Source organism: Microtus pennsylvanicus, chromosome 13 (genome assembly GCF_037038515.1).
Source record: "Microtus pennsylvanicus isolate mMicPen1 chromosome 13, mMicPen1.hap1, whole genome shotgun sequence".
Taxonomy (NCBI): domain Eukaryota; kingdom Metazoa; phylum Chordata; class Mammalia; order Rodentia; family Cricetidae; genus Microtus; species Microtus pennsylvanicus.
The window spans coordinates 52,786,061-52,805,113 of NC_134591.1; the positions used below are offsets into that span (position 1 = coordinate 52,786,061).

General features: G+C 47.9%; 1 protein-coding gene across 1 annotated transcript; it reads right to left on the reverse strand.

The window, feature by feature from the left end:
• Positions 1-1,827: 1,827 nt before the first annotated feature.
• On the reverse strand, positions 1,828-18,581 carry Ppih (peptidylprolyl isomerase H). Its single transcript, XM_075945766.1, has 10 exons — positions 18,460-18,581; positions 18,215-18,279; positions 17,891-17,914; positions 17,611-17,655; positions 16,527-16,569; positions 12,901-12,993; positions 11,101-11,188; positions 10,538-10,578; positions 9,657-9,746; positions 1,828-1,977 (listed from the first exon to the last, which is right to left on the reverse strand). The coding sequence occupies exons 1-9, from the start codon at positions 18,523-18,525 to the stop codon at positions 9,678-9,680; spliced, it is 534 nt and encodes a 177-aa protein (XP_075801881.1). The 5' UTR covers positions 18,526-18,581; the 3' UTR covers positions 1,828-1,977; positions 9,657-9,677.
• Positions 18,582-19,053: the final 472 nt, after the last annotated feature.

Genomic DNA, 19,053 nt, shown 5'->3' on the forward strand with positions numbered 1-19,053 from the left:
CCATGTATGTCTAGGGTCCTCTTTGTTGTCAGGGTTGTCTGGAGTTGTTGTAGACTGTAGGTTCGTTTTTTTTCCTTTGCTTTATGTCTAGAATTCACTTATGAGTGAGTATATATTATACTTGTTACCTCACTCAACGCTTTTTGCCTAGATCCATCCTTTTGCATGCAAATTTCAATGATGTCTTTATTTTTTGCCGCTGTGTAGTACTCCACTGTGTAAGTGTACATTTTTCTGGATTCATTCTTTAGTTGAGGGGCATCTAAATTGTTTCCATGTTCCGGCTATTACAAATAATACTGCTATGAACATAGTTGAGGACGTCATTGTGATATGATTGAGTGTCCTTTGGGTATATACCCAACAGCAGTATTACTGAGTCTTGAGGTAGATTGTTTCCTAATTTTCTGAGAAATTGCCATACTGATTTCTAAAGCTGCTGTACAAGTTTGCACTTCCACCAGCAATGGAGGAGCGTTCCCCTCACCCCACAGAGGAACTTTCTTGTGTGTGTATGTTTAAGACAGGGTCTTGCTAAATGAACACATTAAATGCCTCATGAAAGTTGTATCCGAAGACCTTTCTTGTGTGTGTGTGTGTGTGACAGGGTCTTGCTACATAGTCCTGGTTATCCTGGAACTGTGTAAACCAGCCTTGAATTCAGAGCTGAGCCTGTCTCTGAGTGTGGGATTAAAGGCATGTACCACTACGCTCGGTTCATAGTAACTTTCTCATCCTCACGTTATACTCCATAGGAAGTGGAATCTTTCCATGTTGGATTATTCCCTTTCCAAAATTTTCCAAGGCATGGCATTTCTCTGTCCTGTATGGCGGCTGCTTGTATTTTGAGACACTGGGAGTCACACAGCCAAGGTTGGCCTTGAGGTTCTTTCGGCCTTCACCCACCCAAGCACTGGGATTACAGGTGCCACCACACCCATCTACTCCTAACCTCCCAGGGTCTCTAGAATGCTCGAAACTGTCCTTGAATTTACTGCAGTTCTCCTGCCTCAGGGAGGTATTACAATGCCTCCCTCCTCCTCCTCCTCCTCACCACCCCTATCATCAGCCACCTTGTTTTACAGATTAGGAAACCGGGTTCAAAAGTGACCTGGTGAAGATTCCTCCACACGCGTCCTACTAGTTCAAGACACATTCTATCAGGTCTCCTCCCTACACATCCCGAGATAGTGACCCCTTGACCAGTGGCTCCAGAGCTAATGGAATCAAATCTGCTGGGATATCCTGGACTACCTACTGCTGGACAGGCCTGCACTTCACTGTTGCCAAGTTGGAGGCTTCAATCCACACGGCACTTTGCTCTTCTCCATGCTGGCCTCTGAGGAGAGCCAGTCCTAGCTGAAGCACAGAGGCGAGAAGACAGGACTGTCCCTACTGCCACTTAAAACCACACACCAACTTCAGCGAGGTCTGGCTCGTTTGCCCACCTGACCTACCCTGACTCAGCCACAACCTTCCCTGTCTCTTTTGGATGCAGGCCAAGACCTAAGCATGCTTTTGCTTTTTCTGATACTTTGGGTTTCCTTACCTTTTCTCCACCCCACATTCCTTTCCACTCATTCTCCTGATAAAGTGATTCTGTAGAGATTTACTGCTGTTCTTTGAGACAGGGATGTGGCCTTGGCTGGCCTGGAACTAACTATATCAGGCAAGCTTTAAACTCACAGGCCTGCCTATGCTTCCTAGGTGCTGGGACTAAAATATCTGGCTCTAGGGGCTTTTCATTTAAACCTAATTAAACTTTCCTATTTGAATAAACATTGGCGTTGCTTGACTTTATAAAAGTGAGCAACACAAACACCAACATTAAAAAAAAATCCTTTATTTACAGTTCAAAATTTAAGCAAGATCTTGATTCTGATTTGTGAGACTTCCAGGTCCTGGTTCACACATTGTGGAGGCAGAGGTCAGTCCAGCTTGTCAGACTCAAGGGGAGTGTCACCCAACACTGAAGACCTAAACGGTAGGGACAGGTCAGTGAGAAGATAGGGAAAAACAGCTCAAAGGAACAGGAAGGGCACCTCTATGAAACAGATGGGCCCCTATCCTCTTCTTTTTCCCAAACCTTTGGATCCCCAGGAGCACGTGAAGACATGGAGAACACAAGCACAGTAGCGAATGTGTGAGCAGACACACCTCCAAGATCCTTCACCTCTCCCTGGTCTGTAGTGTGTATTAACTTGTGTTCACTTACTGTGTGTGTGGGCAATGCTATGGCGCTCATAGGACATCTTGTGTGAGTTGGCTCCCTCAACCACATAGGCCTCGGGGATTCAGCTCAGGTGTTGGACTTAGCAGCAAGTGTTGTCACCTGCTGTACTAGCTCCTGGCCTGTATATACTATCTCCAAGCAAAGGGACAAATGAATTCCAGGAGGCTTAATGACTTGACTAAGGCCAAAGAATTAACACTGTTGGGGCTGTTTGGCTCAAGGCTTGTATCCTCATCAGGCTTTGAGAGCTTGCTGTACACAGACTTCCAGGTTAGCTGTCTCTCATCAGCCCCCTTATGTGGACACACCCTCTTCTTAGGAACAGTGAGTTCTGGTATCACAGTGTAGGCCCACAAGTTATCCAGGGTCCTCAGTGTGTAAGAATGCATAAGTGCATTATAAACAGCTCAGTGTACTGGAGGCAAAGGTCTATGACACCATGCACTGTGTTCTCAATATGGCCCTTGCTTCAAGGTGTTCCCAAGCTAGCCTAATATACACACTGCGATACACTCACTGTGCTAAGTGTTGTGATGGCACCTGGTGGGAACCACAGACTGGGCTGAACCCAGAAGAGATGGAAGGACACAGGCAGGATTTCTAAACTCATGTTAGCCATAGGCATGCTTCAGGGAGAGAAGAGAAAGACTTGGGATATATACACACATACACACAATGTGTCTATTAGAAGATTTAAGTTCAGTGTAGAATTAATGGAACAAAATAACCTGAAAAGAAAGTCTTTGCTGCCTCAACTTAGTGGAAGTATCTACTATTAGCAATGTGCTATTTAGCCCCAAAAGTTCTGGAACATTCAACAGAGTGCCACGTCTGTGCAGTAGAATGATCTCCGCAGTCACTTCATTTACTCTGAAATCTTGCCAGTACCCGGATGCTCCTTTCTTTTTCTAAGGCTGAATGGTAGTGCATAGAAGAGCCTCACCGTGACTGTAAAGACAATGTAGGGGCCTGGCCTTTGGACTGGAGTAGAGCCAGACATTCTACCTCGCTGTGGCAGAGAACAGTGCCACACACCCAATAGGCAGACAAATACATGGGGGCACACCTTGCTGGCATGACTCTGGCTGGAGCATCAGGAGGTCATCTCCTCCTGGGCTGGCTTTCTCCTTGAAAGGACAAACCCTGTCAATCCCATGCTGAGCTTCTCCACTCACTATTACCTGTGACAATTCATCAGAACCAGCTCTCTGGTAAACTCCTCTGAGCGCCATAGCATGCATACCCACACATAAGTGAACACAAGTTAATACACACTACAACACAGGAGAGGTGAAGGATCTTAGGTGTGCCTGCTCACACATTCACTACTGTGCTTGTGTTCTTCATGTCTTCACGTGCTCCTGGGGTCCCGAAGGTCTAGTGTTTGGGAAAAAGAAGGTGAGGATCCGGGAGTAAGTTAAAGTATGAGAAATAATGCCTGTAATTTGGACACTCTCAAAGCTGAGACAAATTAGCCCCCCCCCCCAAAAAAATCCAACCAGACAACAAACAATTGCCCAATAGGTGTTAAAATCATCTATGTGGCTCTTGACCATTATTCCACCTAAAACACTTGTGGGGGGGTGCACAGAAAAGATGGCTCAGTGGTTAAGAACACTCACTGGCTGTTCTTCCAGAAGACCTGGTTCAAGTCCCAGCACCCACATGGCAGCTCACAACCATCTCTAGTTCCAGGGGCTCTGATGTCCTCTTCCAACCTCCTTGGGCACCAAGCATGCACACAGTACACAAGATATACACAAGATACTCAGGGGAAAAACACACACATAAAATATTAAAACACACACACAAAAAAACCACTTCGGGGACATTTAGAGAAGCCTATATGTTTCCATCTAAAAGGAAAATGGTGGGCTGCTAGCTCATTATTCTTAACCTGTGTCGTCCATGAACAAATCCAAAGTGGACAGCCACCCACCAACCCTCTTTACAGCAGACTGTTCTCTAGATTCCCTGACGCCTTAAAAGAATAGCCATTACAGCCACATGGAACCCTTCAGATTTATTTTTTTATTTTTTGGTTTTTCGAGACAGGGTTTCTCTGTAGCTTTGGAGCCTGTCCTGGAACTCGCTCTGTAGACCAGGCTGGTCTCGAACTCACAGAGATCCACCTGCCTCTGCCTCCCGAGTGCTGGGATTAAAGGCGTGCGCCACCATCGCCCGGCTCCCTTCAGATTTAATTAAAATAAAGTAGCTGGGAGGTGGTGGTGCATGTCCGGGAGGGAGAGGCAGGTGAATCTCGCTTCGTAACCACACAGGGCTACAACTAGCTCTGCCCTCTACCTGGGATTTCCATCACTGCAAATAGGGCTGTCCAATGGACAGTCCTGGTCTGGAGGGCCTCTGGAATGTGAATGACCACTGAGGAATTTGTTTCACTTGCGCCACAACAGGGACTTTGACAAATAGCTAAATGACTTTTCCTAATAGTGGGGAGGCTGGCTAATAATTCTGAAAGCCCCCAAAAGGGCTTTCCAGTTCTGTAAAGAACTGCTCAGAAGAGACTCCAATGTAAAGGTTGCTTTTTGTCTTGTTTTTTTTTTTGGTTTTTTGAGACAGGGTTTCTCTGTGGTTTTGGAGCCTGTCCTGGAACTAGCTCTTGTAGACCAGGCTGGTCTCGAACTCACAAAGATCCGCCTGCCTCTGCCTCCCAAGTGCTGGGATTAAAGGCGTTGTCTTGTTTTTTTGTATTGGGCAGTGTATCTTTTTTTTTAAGAATAATTTTTTTATGATTTATTTAACTTTATGTGAATTGTTGTGAAGGTGTCAGATCCCCTGGAACTGGATTTTCAGACAATTGTGAGCTGCCATGTGGGAACTGAACCCGGGTCCTCTGGAAGAACAGTCAGAGTTCTTAACTGCTGAGCCATCTCTCTAGTCCCGGGCAGTGAATCTTGTTGTCAAGCAAGGACCCCGTCACTAAACTACAATCTCAGTGCCCCTAAAATAATCAATTCCTGAGCCGGGTGGTGGTGGTGCACTCCTTTAATTCCAGCACTCAGGAAATAGAGTTCAAGGCCAGCATGGTCTACAGAGTGATTTCCAGGAAAGCCTGGGCAACACAGAGAAACCCTGTCTGGATCCCCATTCCAAAAATAAATAAATAAATAAAAATCCTGAATAACCCCCGCCCCCTGCCCCCAGAGTGTTGAGATTAAAAGCATGAACCACCACCACCACCCAACCTGAACAATCTTTTAAATTTCATCTTTTGTATGTGTATGGAAGAGTTTATCATAAAGCAAAATGGGGCACCCTCATGGCACGAGAGTGGCACTGGCCAAAGAGACCACTGTAAAGCATAACCCTCACATGGTGAAAGCTAAAGTTTTAGGTAGGTTTTATATTTCTTAATGTTTTTCAGTCTTTTTTTGTAATCTTCTATCATCTAGCAATGATCAGAAATCTCATCATTAGAAATAGACATCAAAGAAATGAGAGAAACCAGGAGAGATAGCCAGTAGCTCCTCAAGTGGGGAGAGAAAAGTTCATGGTGTTCACTCAGCCTGAGAGGGAAGCATTTGCCCAGGCAAACAGGCCCACCTGTAGCTCCCGTGAGCCTGTGAATTCCGGCCCGGCACTGCTCACTCCAGCCCTCCCTCAAGTGCTTGGTCTTCCTTCACTGCTTTGTGGAGTGCTACTGAAAGTCTGTGAATTCCAGATGCTCTGAGCACAAGCAAGTGGCAGATGATGTGGATATAATCACTGAGGTTGTTTGGTATTTAACTGATCTCTACTTAAAAAATAAGAGACCGCCTGCCATGGTGGAACATGTCTTTCATCCCAACACTCGGGAGGCAGAGAGAGGGCATTTCTGTGATTGCAGACAGGCCAGGCAAGGTGAGACGGTAAGACCCTGTCTCAAAAATAAACAAGCCAGTTGTGGTGGCACATGCCGATAGAATTAGATGAAGGAGGTAGAGGCAGGAGGATTCCGAGTTTGAGGTCAGCCTAGGCTACACCTCAACCGAGTGGTGGTGGCACAACATCTTTAATCCCAGCACTCAGGAGGCAGAGGCAGGAGGATCTCTGTAAATTCGAGGACAGCATGGTCTACCAGAGCTAGTTCTAGAGCAGTCAAGGCTGTTACAGAGGAACCTTGTCCACTCCCCACCAAAAAATAAATTAAATAAAAAGTCACATGGTAGTGATGTACACCTTTATTTTAATCCCAGCACTCTGGAAGCAGAGGCAAGTAGATCTGAGTTCAAGGTCAGCCCAGTCTACAGTTAAGTTCCAGGACGTGCTCCAAAGCTATACAGAGAAACCCTATATCGAAAACAAAACAAAACAAAAGAGGGCTGAAGAGATGGCTCAGAGGTTAAGGGTACTGGCTACTCTTCCAGAGGTCCAGAGTTCAAGTCCCAGCAACCACATGGCGGCTCACAACCATCTGTAATGAGATCTGGTGCTCTCTTCTGGCCTGCAGGGATACATGCAGGCAGAACACCATATACATAATAAATAAATATTTAAACAAACAAACAAACAAACAAACAAACAAGACTCCAGGCCAGTGAGATGACCCAGAGAGTTAAGACCCTTGCTGCTGAGCCTCAGTTTGATCCCAGGGACCACAGGATCGAAGAGAACAGACTTTAAAAAAGTTGTCCTTTAACCTCCATTGTTATGTACAATAAACAAACAGACATAATTTTCTAAGTGTACAGATAAAGTACAGAAATGTCAATGGGTACAGACACAGTACTATAGAGGATATTATGATTGGAGGTAGTGAAAGTTAGATAAGACAAAGCAGGAAAGTCATTAAGGGACCAATAATCTTGACACCATCAAATCAGAACTTATATATTTTTCCTTTCCTTTGCTGTAGAAGGGACAGACCCTGTGTGTGCACTTTGTGTTCTTTATTCTGGTGGCCAGGCTGTTGCCACCATGGCCCTCTGTGAATTTGTGGCAGTCTTGCCTCAGTCTCCAAATGCTAAGATCCCGAGTGCAAGCCTCCACAACCAGCTCCCCCAAACAGTCTGCATTTCTTTATTTACTCATTTTGTGCATGTACGTACGGATGTGAGTGCCAAAGCACCAGTCAGAGGGAAATCTGCGGAGTCAGTTCTCTTTTTCCTCCAGCTGGTCCTAGGGCCCAAACTCAGGTCTACCTTGGCAGCCCTCACCTTTACCTGCCACTGAGCAGGCTTCGCTTGGTTCCTCTTTTATACAGGGTCACAAAGTTGCCAGGCTAGTCTAGAAAACATTCTTCTACCCAGCAGTCCTCAAACTTGTCACCTCTAGGCAACCTCTTCCAGGCCGGGATCACAGAGTTACAGGTGTGTACTACCACACCCAACTAACCTTTTTTCATTTTTGCCTAGCAGTCCTGGAACTTGCTCTGTAGACCAGGCTGGCCTTGGGCTCACAGATCAGCCTGCCTGCCTCCTGAATTGCTGGAATTAAAGGTGTGTGCCACCATATCTAGGTGTGATAATATTCCTGGCAATCAGGAAGCTGAGGCAAGTAAATCAGTATGGGTGGCTTTCTAATCTCATACCTGGGAGGCAGGAGGAGGATTATGGATTTGAGGCCAGTCTCAACTAGAGACTTTTCTTTAAATTATTTGTTTTTATTTGCATTAGTATTTTGCGTGCATGCATGTTTGTGTGAGGGTGTCAGATCTTAGAGACAGAAACAGTTGTGAGCTGCCATGTGCATGCTTGCTGAAGGGCAGTCAGTGCTCTTAACCGCTGAGCCACCTTTCCAGCCTGATGGAGGAAGGTCATTGGTTAAATTAAAAGAAACTGCTTGGCTCTCATTGGTTAGGAGATAGGTGGGAGGAGTAAACAGAACAAAACGCTGGGAGGAAGAGGAAGTGAGGTCAGACTGGACAGCTCCCTTCTCGGGAGCAGACGCCTCGGAGAGATGCTCCCGGCTCCAGGGAAGATGCATGCTATGAAGCTCCGACCCAGGATGGACTTAGGCTAGAATCTTCCCGGTAAGACCGGTGCTATACAGATGATAAGAAATGGGCTAGTCCAGGTGCGAGAGTTAGCCTAGAAGAGGCTAGATAGAAATGGGCCAAGCAGTGATTAAAAGAATACAGTGTCCGTGTAATTATTTCGGGTAAAGCTAGCCGTGTAGGCGGCTGGGGTGTTGGGGACGCAGCCCCGCCGCCGCCCTTATTACTACACCAGTCCGGGACATTTTCTTTTCATTTCTCTCTCTTTTTAAGATTTATTTATTTATTCATTAGGTAGAGTGTTCTGCCTGCACGGATGACTTGCAGGACAGAAGAGAGTACCAACTCTAATTACAGATAGTTGTGAGCCACTATGTGTTTGCTGGGAATTGAACTTAGGACCTCTGGAAGAGAAGCCATCTCTCCATCTTGCTACAGAGACTTTTACTGATCGGTAGAAAGAGATACAGAGAGATACAGGTGGCATGGTGACCCCTTCCGAGTGCTGGGGATTTTTTTAGTCAGGTGGTGGTGGTGGTACACCATCAGTCATCAGCTGCCTAGTGTGAGTGCTGGGTCCTTAACCCCTGAGCCACCTCTTCAGCCTGTTGGTGATGAATGTACAAAGCTTGCTTAAATCCCCAGCACCACAAATAAAATAAGTTTCTGTATGATTTAAAAGTTATTTTGGAGACAACTGGTAATTTTGAATATGAATATATATTACAAATATCATTGTTTATTTAGTCTTATTATTAGGGGCTCCTGCTGAAGTACCTGAGGGTGAAGTGTCAAGAGATCTGCAGTTTTAGAATGAGAAGGAAGGCAATGAGGGCAGGAAAGGAAGAGAAACGAGACAGTGAAGGAGAGGGCGTGGCATGAGAACGGAGGGAGGGGACAGTACAGCCACAAGCAAATGTCCATCACTAGCTGTGAGGTTATGGGTAATTAATCAACAGTTTTCCAAATTTTCTTGTAGGTTTGAAAAAAACTGAAAAGACCAACAAAATACCACGACCTCTCACAGAGGTGGACCGACCCATCTTCCCCGCGTGTGCAAACACGCAGGCCACTGATGTCATTAGCATTCCCCTCAGAGGGTGAATTCGCTCCTGGGAGGGCCTTTTAGTTCTTTCCCAAAAGGCCCCAGTGCAGAGCAGCCAGTGGCAAGAGGAAGTAAGCCATGAAAGCTGCAGGTGAGGCCCACACCTCCAGGACTGGACAGCAGGCTGATCCCAGTCACCTGCGAGTCAGGTCCTTTTCAGGGTGACACTGGATGAGCAGTAGAAAAAGAGTATTTCCAGTGTCCCCCCTTTTGCTTCTCACAGTGACCCTCAGGCTGACATCTTCTCCTGACAGCGGAGGAGACAAGCCCTGAGGAATGCTCCACGCTTACATGCAGAAGGATGGACTCAACCCACATCTAAGAGTGGAAAGTCTCTCTCAAGTCATGATTCCTTTTCCTAACTGGAAGAAGAGATCACTTACCTGGTTCAGTCTTGGTCTAGATTACATTTCCCCACACTGGGAGATTACCACTGGCAGTTTGGGCTTATTGTTAGGGCCCGTGGGAACATTCTAGAAAACAAAGCATAAGAACATGAGATGCACTCAGGTCAGGCACCTGCTCAGTGCCTTGCTTACACCCCAAGAAAGGGCCCAAGATCAGACTGATGCGGCGTGCATCCTGACAGACAGAAAGTCTAACAGATCTCCATCCCCTAAGCCAGGGCCCAGGATCAGACTGACAGACATTGAAGTATAAAAGACCCAATAGAAAAGTAACATTCAGAGGCCTCAGCTCCACAACCTAACAATGTAGCAACAATGTAGCAAGAGCACTGAGCAGGGACCCAGCTTATGGAGGAGTCACAGAAGAGGGTGATCTGAGCCATAAGGGGTAGATAAGATCCCAAAGAAGGAACTCTTCAGGAAGAGAGGAGGAACGGAGTCAAAGCTTGGGGCTGGGAGGAGCAGGAGGCACGCACCTGTTATGGTCAACCTCCTTAAAGAAGAGCCAGGAGTTTGATGCCACTGGACCAGAGAAGAGAAGGCAGTGGCAGAAGGGGTCATGGAGGGATGGGCAGGGTACAGGTCATGATTCAGGATCCTGAATACAATGCCAAGAAGTGGAATTTTATCAAGTGGGCATCAGGATGAGAGGCCAAACCCTAGGATGTACTGGGCAGGATAATGAACGGAGCCAAGAAGGCTAGAGCTCTCCTGTCTTCCCCAAGGAAGGGGAGGCCGTGACTACAGACAGTGACAAGTCTACCTAGGAACTGGAGCCCGTCACCCTTCTCTAGCCCCTCATTAGCAGGCAGAAGGCACCCATCAGAAAGGCTGCAGGGACACCCAGCAGGACCAACCTCGATTTTTCTCATCACCAGAAGTCCATCAATGATTTTTCCTGCAGGAAGAACATCAAGTCAAGGTTTCTTTCTCGGTGCTGGTACTACACCCAGCTCCCATTCTCAGTAGGCATCCCAAACCCTCTTACAACGTAAGGAAACTGAGTTCAATGAGGCAACCTGACTTGCCTGAAGTCATAGGAATATACGCAGGAAATCAGGATAGAGGACTGGGTCTGCATGACCCCAGAACCACACTCATCCATGCTATCTCTGGGGCATTTCTTCATTATTTATTTCATGAGTATTGATTGGAATACCCTTGTCTTTTCCATGAGTTCCAGCCAAGCCCCACGTCCATCAGCCCCAGCCATCCCCACCACGTCCATTGCCCCTAGCCACCCCCACCATGTCCATCGTCCCCAGCCACCCCCACCATGTCCATTGGCCCCAGCCACCCCCACCACGTCCATTGGCCATAGCCACCCCCACCATCAGCCCCAGCCTAGCCCAGCCAAGCAGCTGAGCATCCTTAGTGAGTGTGGAAAATGTGGCAGATAGATGACTGGGACAAGACTTACCAAACACTACGTGCTTCCCATCCAGCCAATCACACTTAGAACATGTGATAAAGAACTGGCAGCCGTTTGTACTGGGACCACTGTTTGCCTGATGAGAACCAAACGTACCTGCAGTAAGTTTCTCTGGCTGTATTGGGTGAAGGGCAAGATTTCCTAGAATACACAGCTCTAAATGCAACCCAACTGAGCACCTATTATAAGCTCAGGTCTAGCTAAGGACAGACAGACAAACAGGACACAGAGGCTCCATCCCTGATGATCTAAGTTCTTCAATCAACGAACAATTTCCTTGTCAGGTTCTGTAGGAGTCAGGCCTCTCTTTCCATCACGTGGGTCCTGGGGACTGAACTCAGGCCATCCGAGTTGATGGTAAGCATCTTTACCTGATGAGTCCCTACTGTGAGGTTTTGTAATGGGAATGACTGCTCATTTAAAACAAGCAAATACAAGATTTAACTAAGTTTTAGGTTAGCATACAAAGTAATGCTTTAATTATGGCATTTTCATATTTACATTTATTATACTCTGTTCTTATTCTCTTCCCCTACATCCTCTCATCTCTCAACTGGTTCCCTTACTTTTCTCTAATGGGTTCCCTTTTGTTCCTTTCTTTTAAATTTAAAAAAAAATTGTGTGTGTGTGCATGCGTGTACGCGTTTATGAGGTCAGAGAGTAGATTTGTGGAGTTAGTTCTCTACTTCCACCTCGACATGGGGCTAGGACTGAACTCAGGCATGTGCAGCAGGTGTCTTTATCCCTTGTCTTTACTTGCTGAGCTATCTTACTATATCCCCCTTTCCCTTCTTACAGGACTTGACTTAGTGTGTTGAGCTGCAAATTAGTTACAACTGGGTTACACTTACAAATTGGTTAGTAGCTAAGAAAAGACACAATGCCTATGAAATCAGCTGTTTGAAGTGGTTTTGCAATGTATTAAAATTTACTTGTATTATGTATTCCCATTATAATTTTATGTACACCATATTCATGAAGGATCCCCAAAACCTGTAGTTGCAGACAGTTGTCAGCTGCCTGATGCGGGTGCTGGGTACCAAATTTGGGTTAGACGTTACATGTGACAATGGCAGGGGTCATGTTTGTGTCCTTGTGCTTTGCCCTGAGACTTGAATGGAATGGCTGTGTACAAATTTTCATCAATTTTCACAAATTCTCATAAATGCCGGGGAAGAAGAGTGAAGAGCAGGCAGGCAGGACAGAGGATGTACACACAGACACCGGCACCAGGAGGTGAGGACTGCGAGGAGTGGGAGGTGAGGGAGAAAGGAGGGGAATAATGGAAAGGAGGAGTGAGGGCGAGCAATGTGAAGGGGCAAGCAGTGAGCAGAGCTGAGTTAGATAAAGGTACAAGGGAGTCTGAGCAGGGATTAGGAATGGGGGGGAGAGAGCAGCACATGGGACTAGGAAGGAACTGCATGGAGAGGGAGGGAAGCAGGAGAGTGGCCAGCATGCAGCTACTGCAGTGAGTGCATCACAGCAACCAGGGCAACAAGCAGGTGAGCACCAGTCTTGGAAGCCACTGAACACTAACGCTAAAGCCCATCCACACGTCTTCGTATTAATAAAGGCAACAACACAAGTCAGAGCTCGGTTCCATTCTACAGCTGCAAGACCCCAGCCAACAACATCAAACCCAACCAAGGAAGGAGGGCGTAGATGCAGGTGAGTTCTGATTGAATTAAGAGAAGCATCTGCTCTGATTCCAAGAGACATCTGGACCTCAACAAGGCACCAGAAATCTGCTCTTCCTCCAACCCCAAATCTTAACTGAACCTCACTTACCATGGAAAGCAGGCCTGGAGCCGAGTGTCTAAGTTTAAAATTTTCATCTGCAAATGGACCGCGGTAAATGCTAGCGACTCCAGTACCATCTCCCTAAACAGAGCAGACATATGTTAGTGGTCTCGAGTGTTCGGCACCCTTGAAACCAGAGGAAGAACACTCACAGGGCTGGGGAGAATGGCTCAGTAGATAAAAGCTGGCTGCTATCCAATCGTGAGGACCTGAGTTCAAATCGTTAGCACACACATTAAGAAGAAAAAGGAAAAAAAAAAGAAAGCCAGGCATGGCTGTACATGCCTCCAGAATTAACATGTAGAGAAAGGCAGATACCGTGAGCTAGCCAGTCAGCTACCCTCACTGAACCAAGCAGCAAATGATCTACTGAGACCTTTCCTTAAGGCAATAAGTGACTGACAGGGAATACCTAATGTCTTCCTCTGGGCTCCACACCCACAGGCTTGCATGCCTGTGTGCATGTGAGCACACGCACACATCCACAGACTTGCTCTCCTGTGTGCCTTCTGGTGTGCACACACATATCCACAGGCTTGCACACTTGCATGCCCACTAATGCACACCCATTGGATGGGCGAAGAGAAGAAACACTGTTGCACTTAAAGTCTAGCTTCTTTATCTCTTTAAGATTTATTATTCGCCTTTAATCCCAGCACTCGGGAGGCAGAGGCAGGCGGATCTCTGTGAGTTCGAGACCAGCCTGGTCTACAAGAGCTAGTTCCAGGACAGGCTCCAAAGCCACAGAGAAATCCTGTCTAGACAAAATAAAAACAAAGAAACAAAAAAGATTTATTTTTATAAAATATTTTAAAATTTGAGATAATCACATCATTTCCTCTTCCCTTTCCTCTCTCCAGACCCTTCGATAAACCCTTCTTATTCTTTTTTCACATTCATAGAGCTGGAGTTATAGGTGGCTATGAGCTACCATGTAGGTGCTGGGAATCAAACCTGTGTCCTCTGGAAGAGCCACCAGGGCTCTTAATCTCTGAACCATCTCTCTGGTTCCCAAATTTCCCAGTTTCAAAAAATGGTTTATTTGTATTATTTTTAATTATGTGTTTGTTGAGTGTGTGGTATGGGTACATGCATGTAAGTTTAGGTACCCACAGAGGCCAGAAGTGTCAGATACTCGGGAAATGGAGTTGCAGACAGTGATGAGACAGGGACTCAAGTCCTTTGGAAGAACAGTAGGTGCTCTGCCCTGCTGAGCTCCCTCTCCAGTCTCCCAGATTTCCCAGTTTTATAGAACTACAGTCATAGCACAATCACAGCACAGTGACAGCAGCATGAGGCCTAAAACTCCCATTGCTACCTCCGTGGGGGAGTAGGATCCTATGCTACCCTCCGTGGGGGAGTAGGATCCTATGCTACCCTCCGTGGGGGAGTAAGATCCTATGCTACCCTCCGTGGGGGAGTAGGATCCTATGCTACCCTCCGTGGGGGAGTAGGACCCTATGCTACCCTCCGTGGGGGAGTAGGATCCTATGCTACCCTCCGTGGGGGAGTAAGATCCTATGCTACCCTCCGTGGGGGAGTAGGATCCTATGCTACCCTCCGTGGGGGAGTAGGATCCTATGCTACCCTCCGTGGGGGAGTAGGATCCTATGCTACCCTCCGTGGGGGAGTAGGATCCTATGCTACCCTCCGTGGGGGAGTAGGATCCTATGTTACCCTCCGTGGGGGAGTAGGATCCTATGCTACCCTCCGTGGGGGAGTAAGATCCTATGTTACCCTCCGTGGGGGAGTAAGATCCTATGTTACCCTCCGTGGGGGAGTAGGATCCTATGCTACCCTCCGTGGGGGAGTAGGATCCTATGTTACCCTCCGTGGGGGAGTAGGATCCTATGCTACCCTCCGTGGGGGAGTAAGATCCTATGATACCCTCCGTGGGGGAGTAGGATCCTATGCTACCCTCCGTGGGGGAGTAGGATCCTATGTTATCCTCCGTGGGGGAGTAGGATCCTATGTTACCCTCCGTGGGGGAGTAGGATCCTATGTTACCCTCCGTGGGAGAGTAAGACCCTATGCTACCCTCCGTGGGGGAGTAGGATCCTATGCTACCCTCCGTGGGGGAGTAGGATCCTATGCTACCCTCCGTGGGGGAGTAAGATCCTATGTTACCCTCCGTGGGGGAGTAGGATCCTATGCTACCCTCCGTGGGGGAGTAGGATCCTATGCTACCCTCCGTGGGGGAGTAAGATCCTATGTTACCCTCCGTGGGGGAGTAGGATCCTATGCTACCCTCCGTGGGGGAGTAAGACCCTATGTTACCCTCCGTGGGGGAGTAGGATCCTATGCTACCCTCCGTGGGGGAGTAGGATCCTATGCTACCCTCCGTGGGGGAGTAAGATCCTATGTTACCCTCCGTGGGGGAGTAGGATCCTATGCTACCCTCCGTGGGGGAGTAAGATCCTATGTTACCCTCCGTGGGGGAGTAGGATCCTATGCTACCCTCCGTGGGGGAGTAGGATCCTATGCTACCCTCCGTGGGGGAGTAGGATCCTATGTTACCCTCCGTGGGGGAGTAGGATCCTATGCTACCCTCCGAGGGGGAGTAAGACCCTATGTTACCCTCCGTGGGGGAGTAGGATCCTATGCTACCCTCCGTGGGGGAGTAGGATCCTATGCTACCCTCCGTGGGGGAGTAGGATCCTATGCTACCCTCCGTGGGGGAGTAGGATCCTATGCTACCCTCCGTGGGGGAGTAGGATCCTATGTTACCCTACGAAGGGGGAGTAAGACCCTATGTTACCCTCCGTAGGGGGAGGAAGATCCTATGTTACCCTCCGTACGGGGAGTAAGATCCTATGTGATCCTATGTTACCCTCCGTAGGGGGAATAGGATCTTAAAATCTCCCAGGAATCTAAACTTACACTTACGTTTCCCAGACACACGGAGTTGGCACCATACCCAACTACGCAATACTGACAGTAAGAAACAGCATGCGCAGAAGTGGGCGGCTAAGGGAAAAGCAGTGTAAGAAAGAAAAAAATCCTAGCTTATTGAGCACACCCCAAAGTTGGAATGGGGACACAAATAGTGTGGACGCAGAAAAGTCATGGTCAGCAGCGAAGGACGGAGATCCCAGGGATACCTCAGCAAGCGGAACAAAGCCCCTTCGAACCACTGCCTTTCCTGATCGGATCCCTTGCCACCAACTGGCTTGTGGCTAAAACCTCAGCTTTCGAAAGGAAAAAAGAAAGGAAGACCCACAAAAAGCAAACAAAAAACTAGAATTTTAGACAATGACACCAGAAGTGGAAGGAAAAATAGGGGACATAAACAGCCCGCTCACTTTCTTTTGGGGGAAAAAATTTGCAGCTAATTTTAAAGTTTTCTGTGAACAATGTATGTGGACCACCTCAGATCATCTTTAGGTATCCTAGCAAAGTCCAATTTCTGGTTACAAAAGGCTCACGTTTGGACAATAGAACTTAACGATTCAAGTTTGGTAATGCTACGTGTTCTGAGGACAAAGACAGTGGTAGCCAGCAATTCTATAGCACATCCCCACATCCACGCTCTCTCCACTTAACTTAGCAGTATTCTTAGATCTCAAGACTGGGGACTGACAGGAAGAAGAGCCAAGCAAAGAAGCAGTACTCACATTAACAAAATCTCCACCCTGAATCATGAAATCCTTTATGACCCTGAAACAGAATAAAAAAAAAAGTCCTGAGGGAAGGATTCAGTGATTTAGTCACTGGCATGGTTGATTAGTAGTTTGTCTGAAGTACAGCGTTTACCACGGTGGCACGGAGAATGAGTCTTCACCCCTGGAGTGAGCAAGCCGAGGGATTACTAACATAAAAAGTTCAACTTCAGGGGCATCTCTGGGTTGATCTGGGTGTATGAGTCACCACCTGAACAGTAGGAAGGGGCTGAAACTTGGCAGGAAGAAAGAACATATTCGCCAAAAGAAAAACATGTCAAGGGCTCAATGCAAATCTGGGGGAAAAGAACACTAGCAACTACATGTGCAATGGACCGCTACACACACAGGGTAACGTAAGCTATTATACCCAGGCGTAGTCCTTAGCCTTTCTCGGCCTCAGTTTCCTTCCATAAAGAATGTGGGTAACACATACTACCTCACAAGAATGCCAGGAGGATTAATGACCATAGCTCTTACGCCCCTGATAAGGGGGACATGAAAAAATTTCAGGATTAAAGTGGTACAACTTCTATCAAACCCTAACAAAAACAAGTAAATACAGAAAGCCAGGTGCTCATAAAGGTCAGGTTCCTACTGACGACTTCCTGATAATAGTAATTATTACAAAAGCCTCTACTAAAATCATAACCTGGAGCAAGGGAGATGGTTCAGTGTATAAAGTCCTCGATATGAGGACCAGACCCCACAAAAAAGCTGGGTATGGAAGCATACAGAAGCATACCTGCAACCAAACTGATACAGTGTCTTCTTTGCCATCATTTCTTCAGTATGGTATTACACAGAGCCGGCGTGGGTGACTTAAGGTGCAAAGGGAGCTGTGCCCTGGCTATCTGGTGCTGAGCGCTGAGCCCAGGGCCTCATGCATGCTGGGCAAATTCTCTGCCCAGCTCTATCCTCAGCCCTGAACACGGACACTTTAAACAACAACCACGCATAGGTTTTGTTCTCAGGTGTACAGGATTGCCTGTATAGATACCAAACGATGACCGCATTTCCTGCATGCCCAAAGTCTTACCTATGGAAGGTGCTTCCTTTGTATCCGATCGGAACACCATCTTTCCTGTAACCAAAAAGAAGGAGGCTTGGAGTCATGAGGGGTCCTTCCCGTTTAGGACACACTGGAAGCTAAGAGGACTCTCATAAAGAACTGGATAGAACTGAGCTAAAGAACACATCAATAATGGAGACACCCTCTGAATATCATCTTCCATCCCTCAAGATTTGCCCATGGTTCCCCAATACCCTCACCAAACCCCCAGGAGTAAGGGGAAAGGTCAAACACATCCGAGACTGACCTGAACTCTCCAGTGCAGAATTGCCTAAAACGAAAGAAAGGGTGAACGATTCAGTCACCAGGCCATCACTGCTTGACGCACCTCTAATCTCAGGAGAGGAGAGTACCAACAGTGGGGCCACCAAGTCGGCCAAATGGCAGGGCATGCAGGCATGTAGTCTAGTAACAGAAACTGACACGAGAACGGTCAAACCCGGTAGCTATCCAGCCAGGGTAATACCCAGAACACAGAGCTCCCAAGGCAGTGAACGAATGGACAGGGGCAGACATTGCAAAGGCCGGCTTCGGACTCAGCTAGTCTGGTTCAGTTGGAGCATCTCCTTACCTAAAGTTCTCTGCCGTCTTAGGCACCACGTCTGCAAACAGCTCGATCTTCATGCGACCAACTTCCTGCAAGGGACGGGAGACGCAAGGCTCAGCGCCCACGGCCGCTGCCCACGCAGCTCAGAAGCTCCCACCTCCGCCGCCCTGGCCCAGCCTGTCTCGGGAGAGCTAGAAGGGCCCCCTCAGCCGCCTCCCTCACCCGTGCCTGCCCGCCCGCGCAGGTCCGCTGGGCTGCCCGCACCTCACCTGGCCGCCAATACTGACATCAAAGAAGACCACCGGATTGACTGGACTTGAATTTGCCACCGCCATGGCCCCGACCCGGAAGGAGAAGATCAGCTTCCGGCGACCAGTCTGGCGGAATTCATCCAAAGCTCAGGCGCAGGGGAAACCGATGGTGGTTCTCCGCCCCCGGAAGTGCGGGGCGGGCTGCCGGGAGCTTGCAAAGCAAAGCGTGCGACGTAGCAGCCCGGCAGGTCCACGCTGAGGGAAGGCGGGGATGAAGGGAGAAGATGCAGAAGCAAGGAAGTGCAGGCATCTTTGCCAAAGGCGACGGGCTACCCGCTCGCCTGATTGTATTAGTGCAACAAATGAATCTCCTTCAGGCAGCATTTGCTGAACCGTCACACTTGGTGTGTCGTTGTCTCCCCCCCCCCCCAGTTCCCTGAAGGGGCACCCACGAGAGGAGGACCCTCCGGGTTGTCGCCCTCCATATTTTAAATTGGTCTGATATGTAGGCTGGCTCATTCCCGATGCTGGAAATGTAATTTTATTTCTGCCTCAAGCTTCCAGCTCATTTCCCTCACCTTTGTGCTTGTAAATCGTGCGGGGCTTGGCATA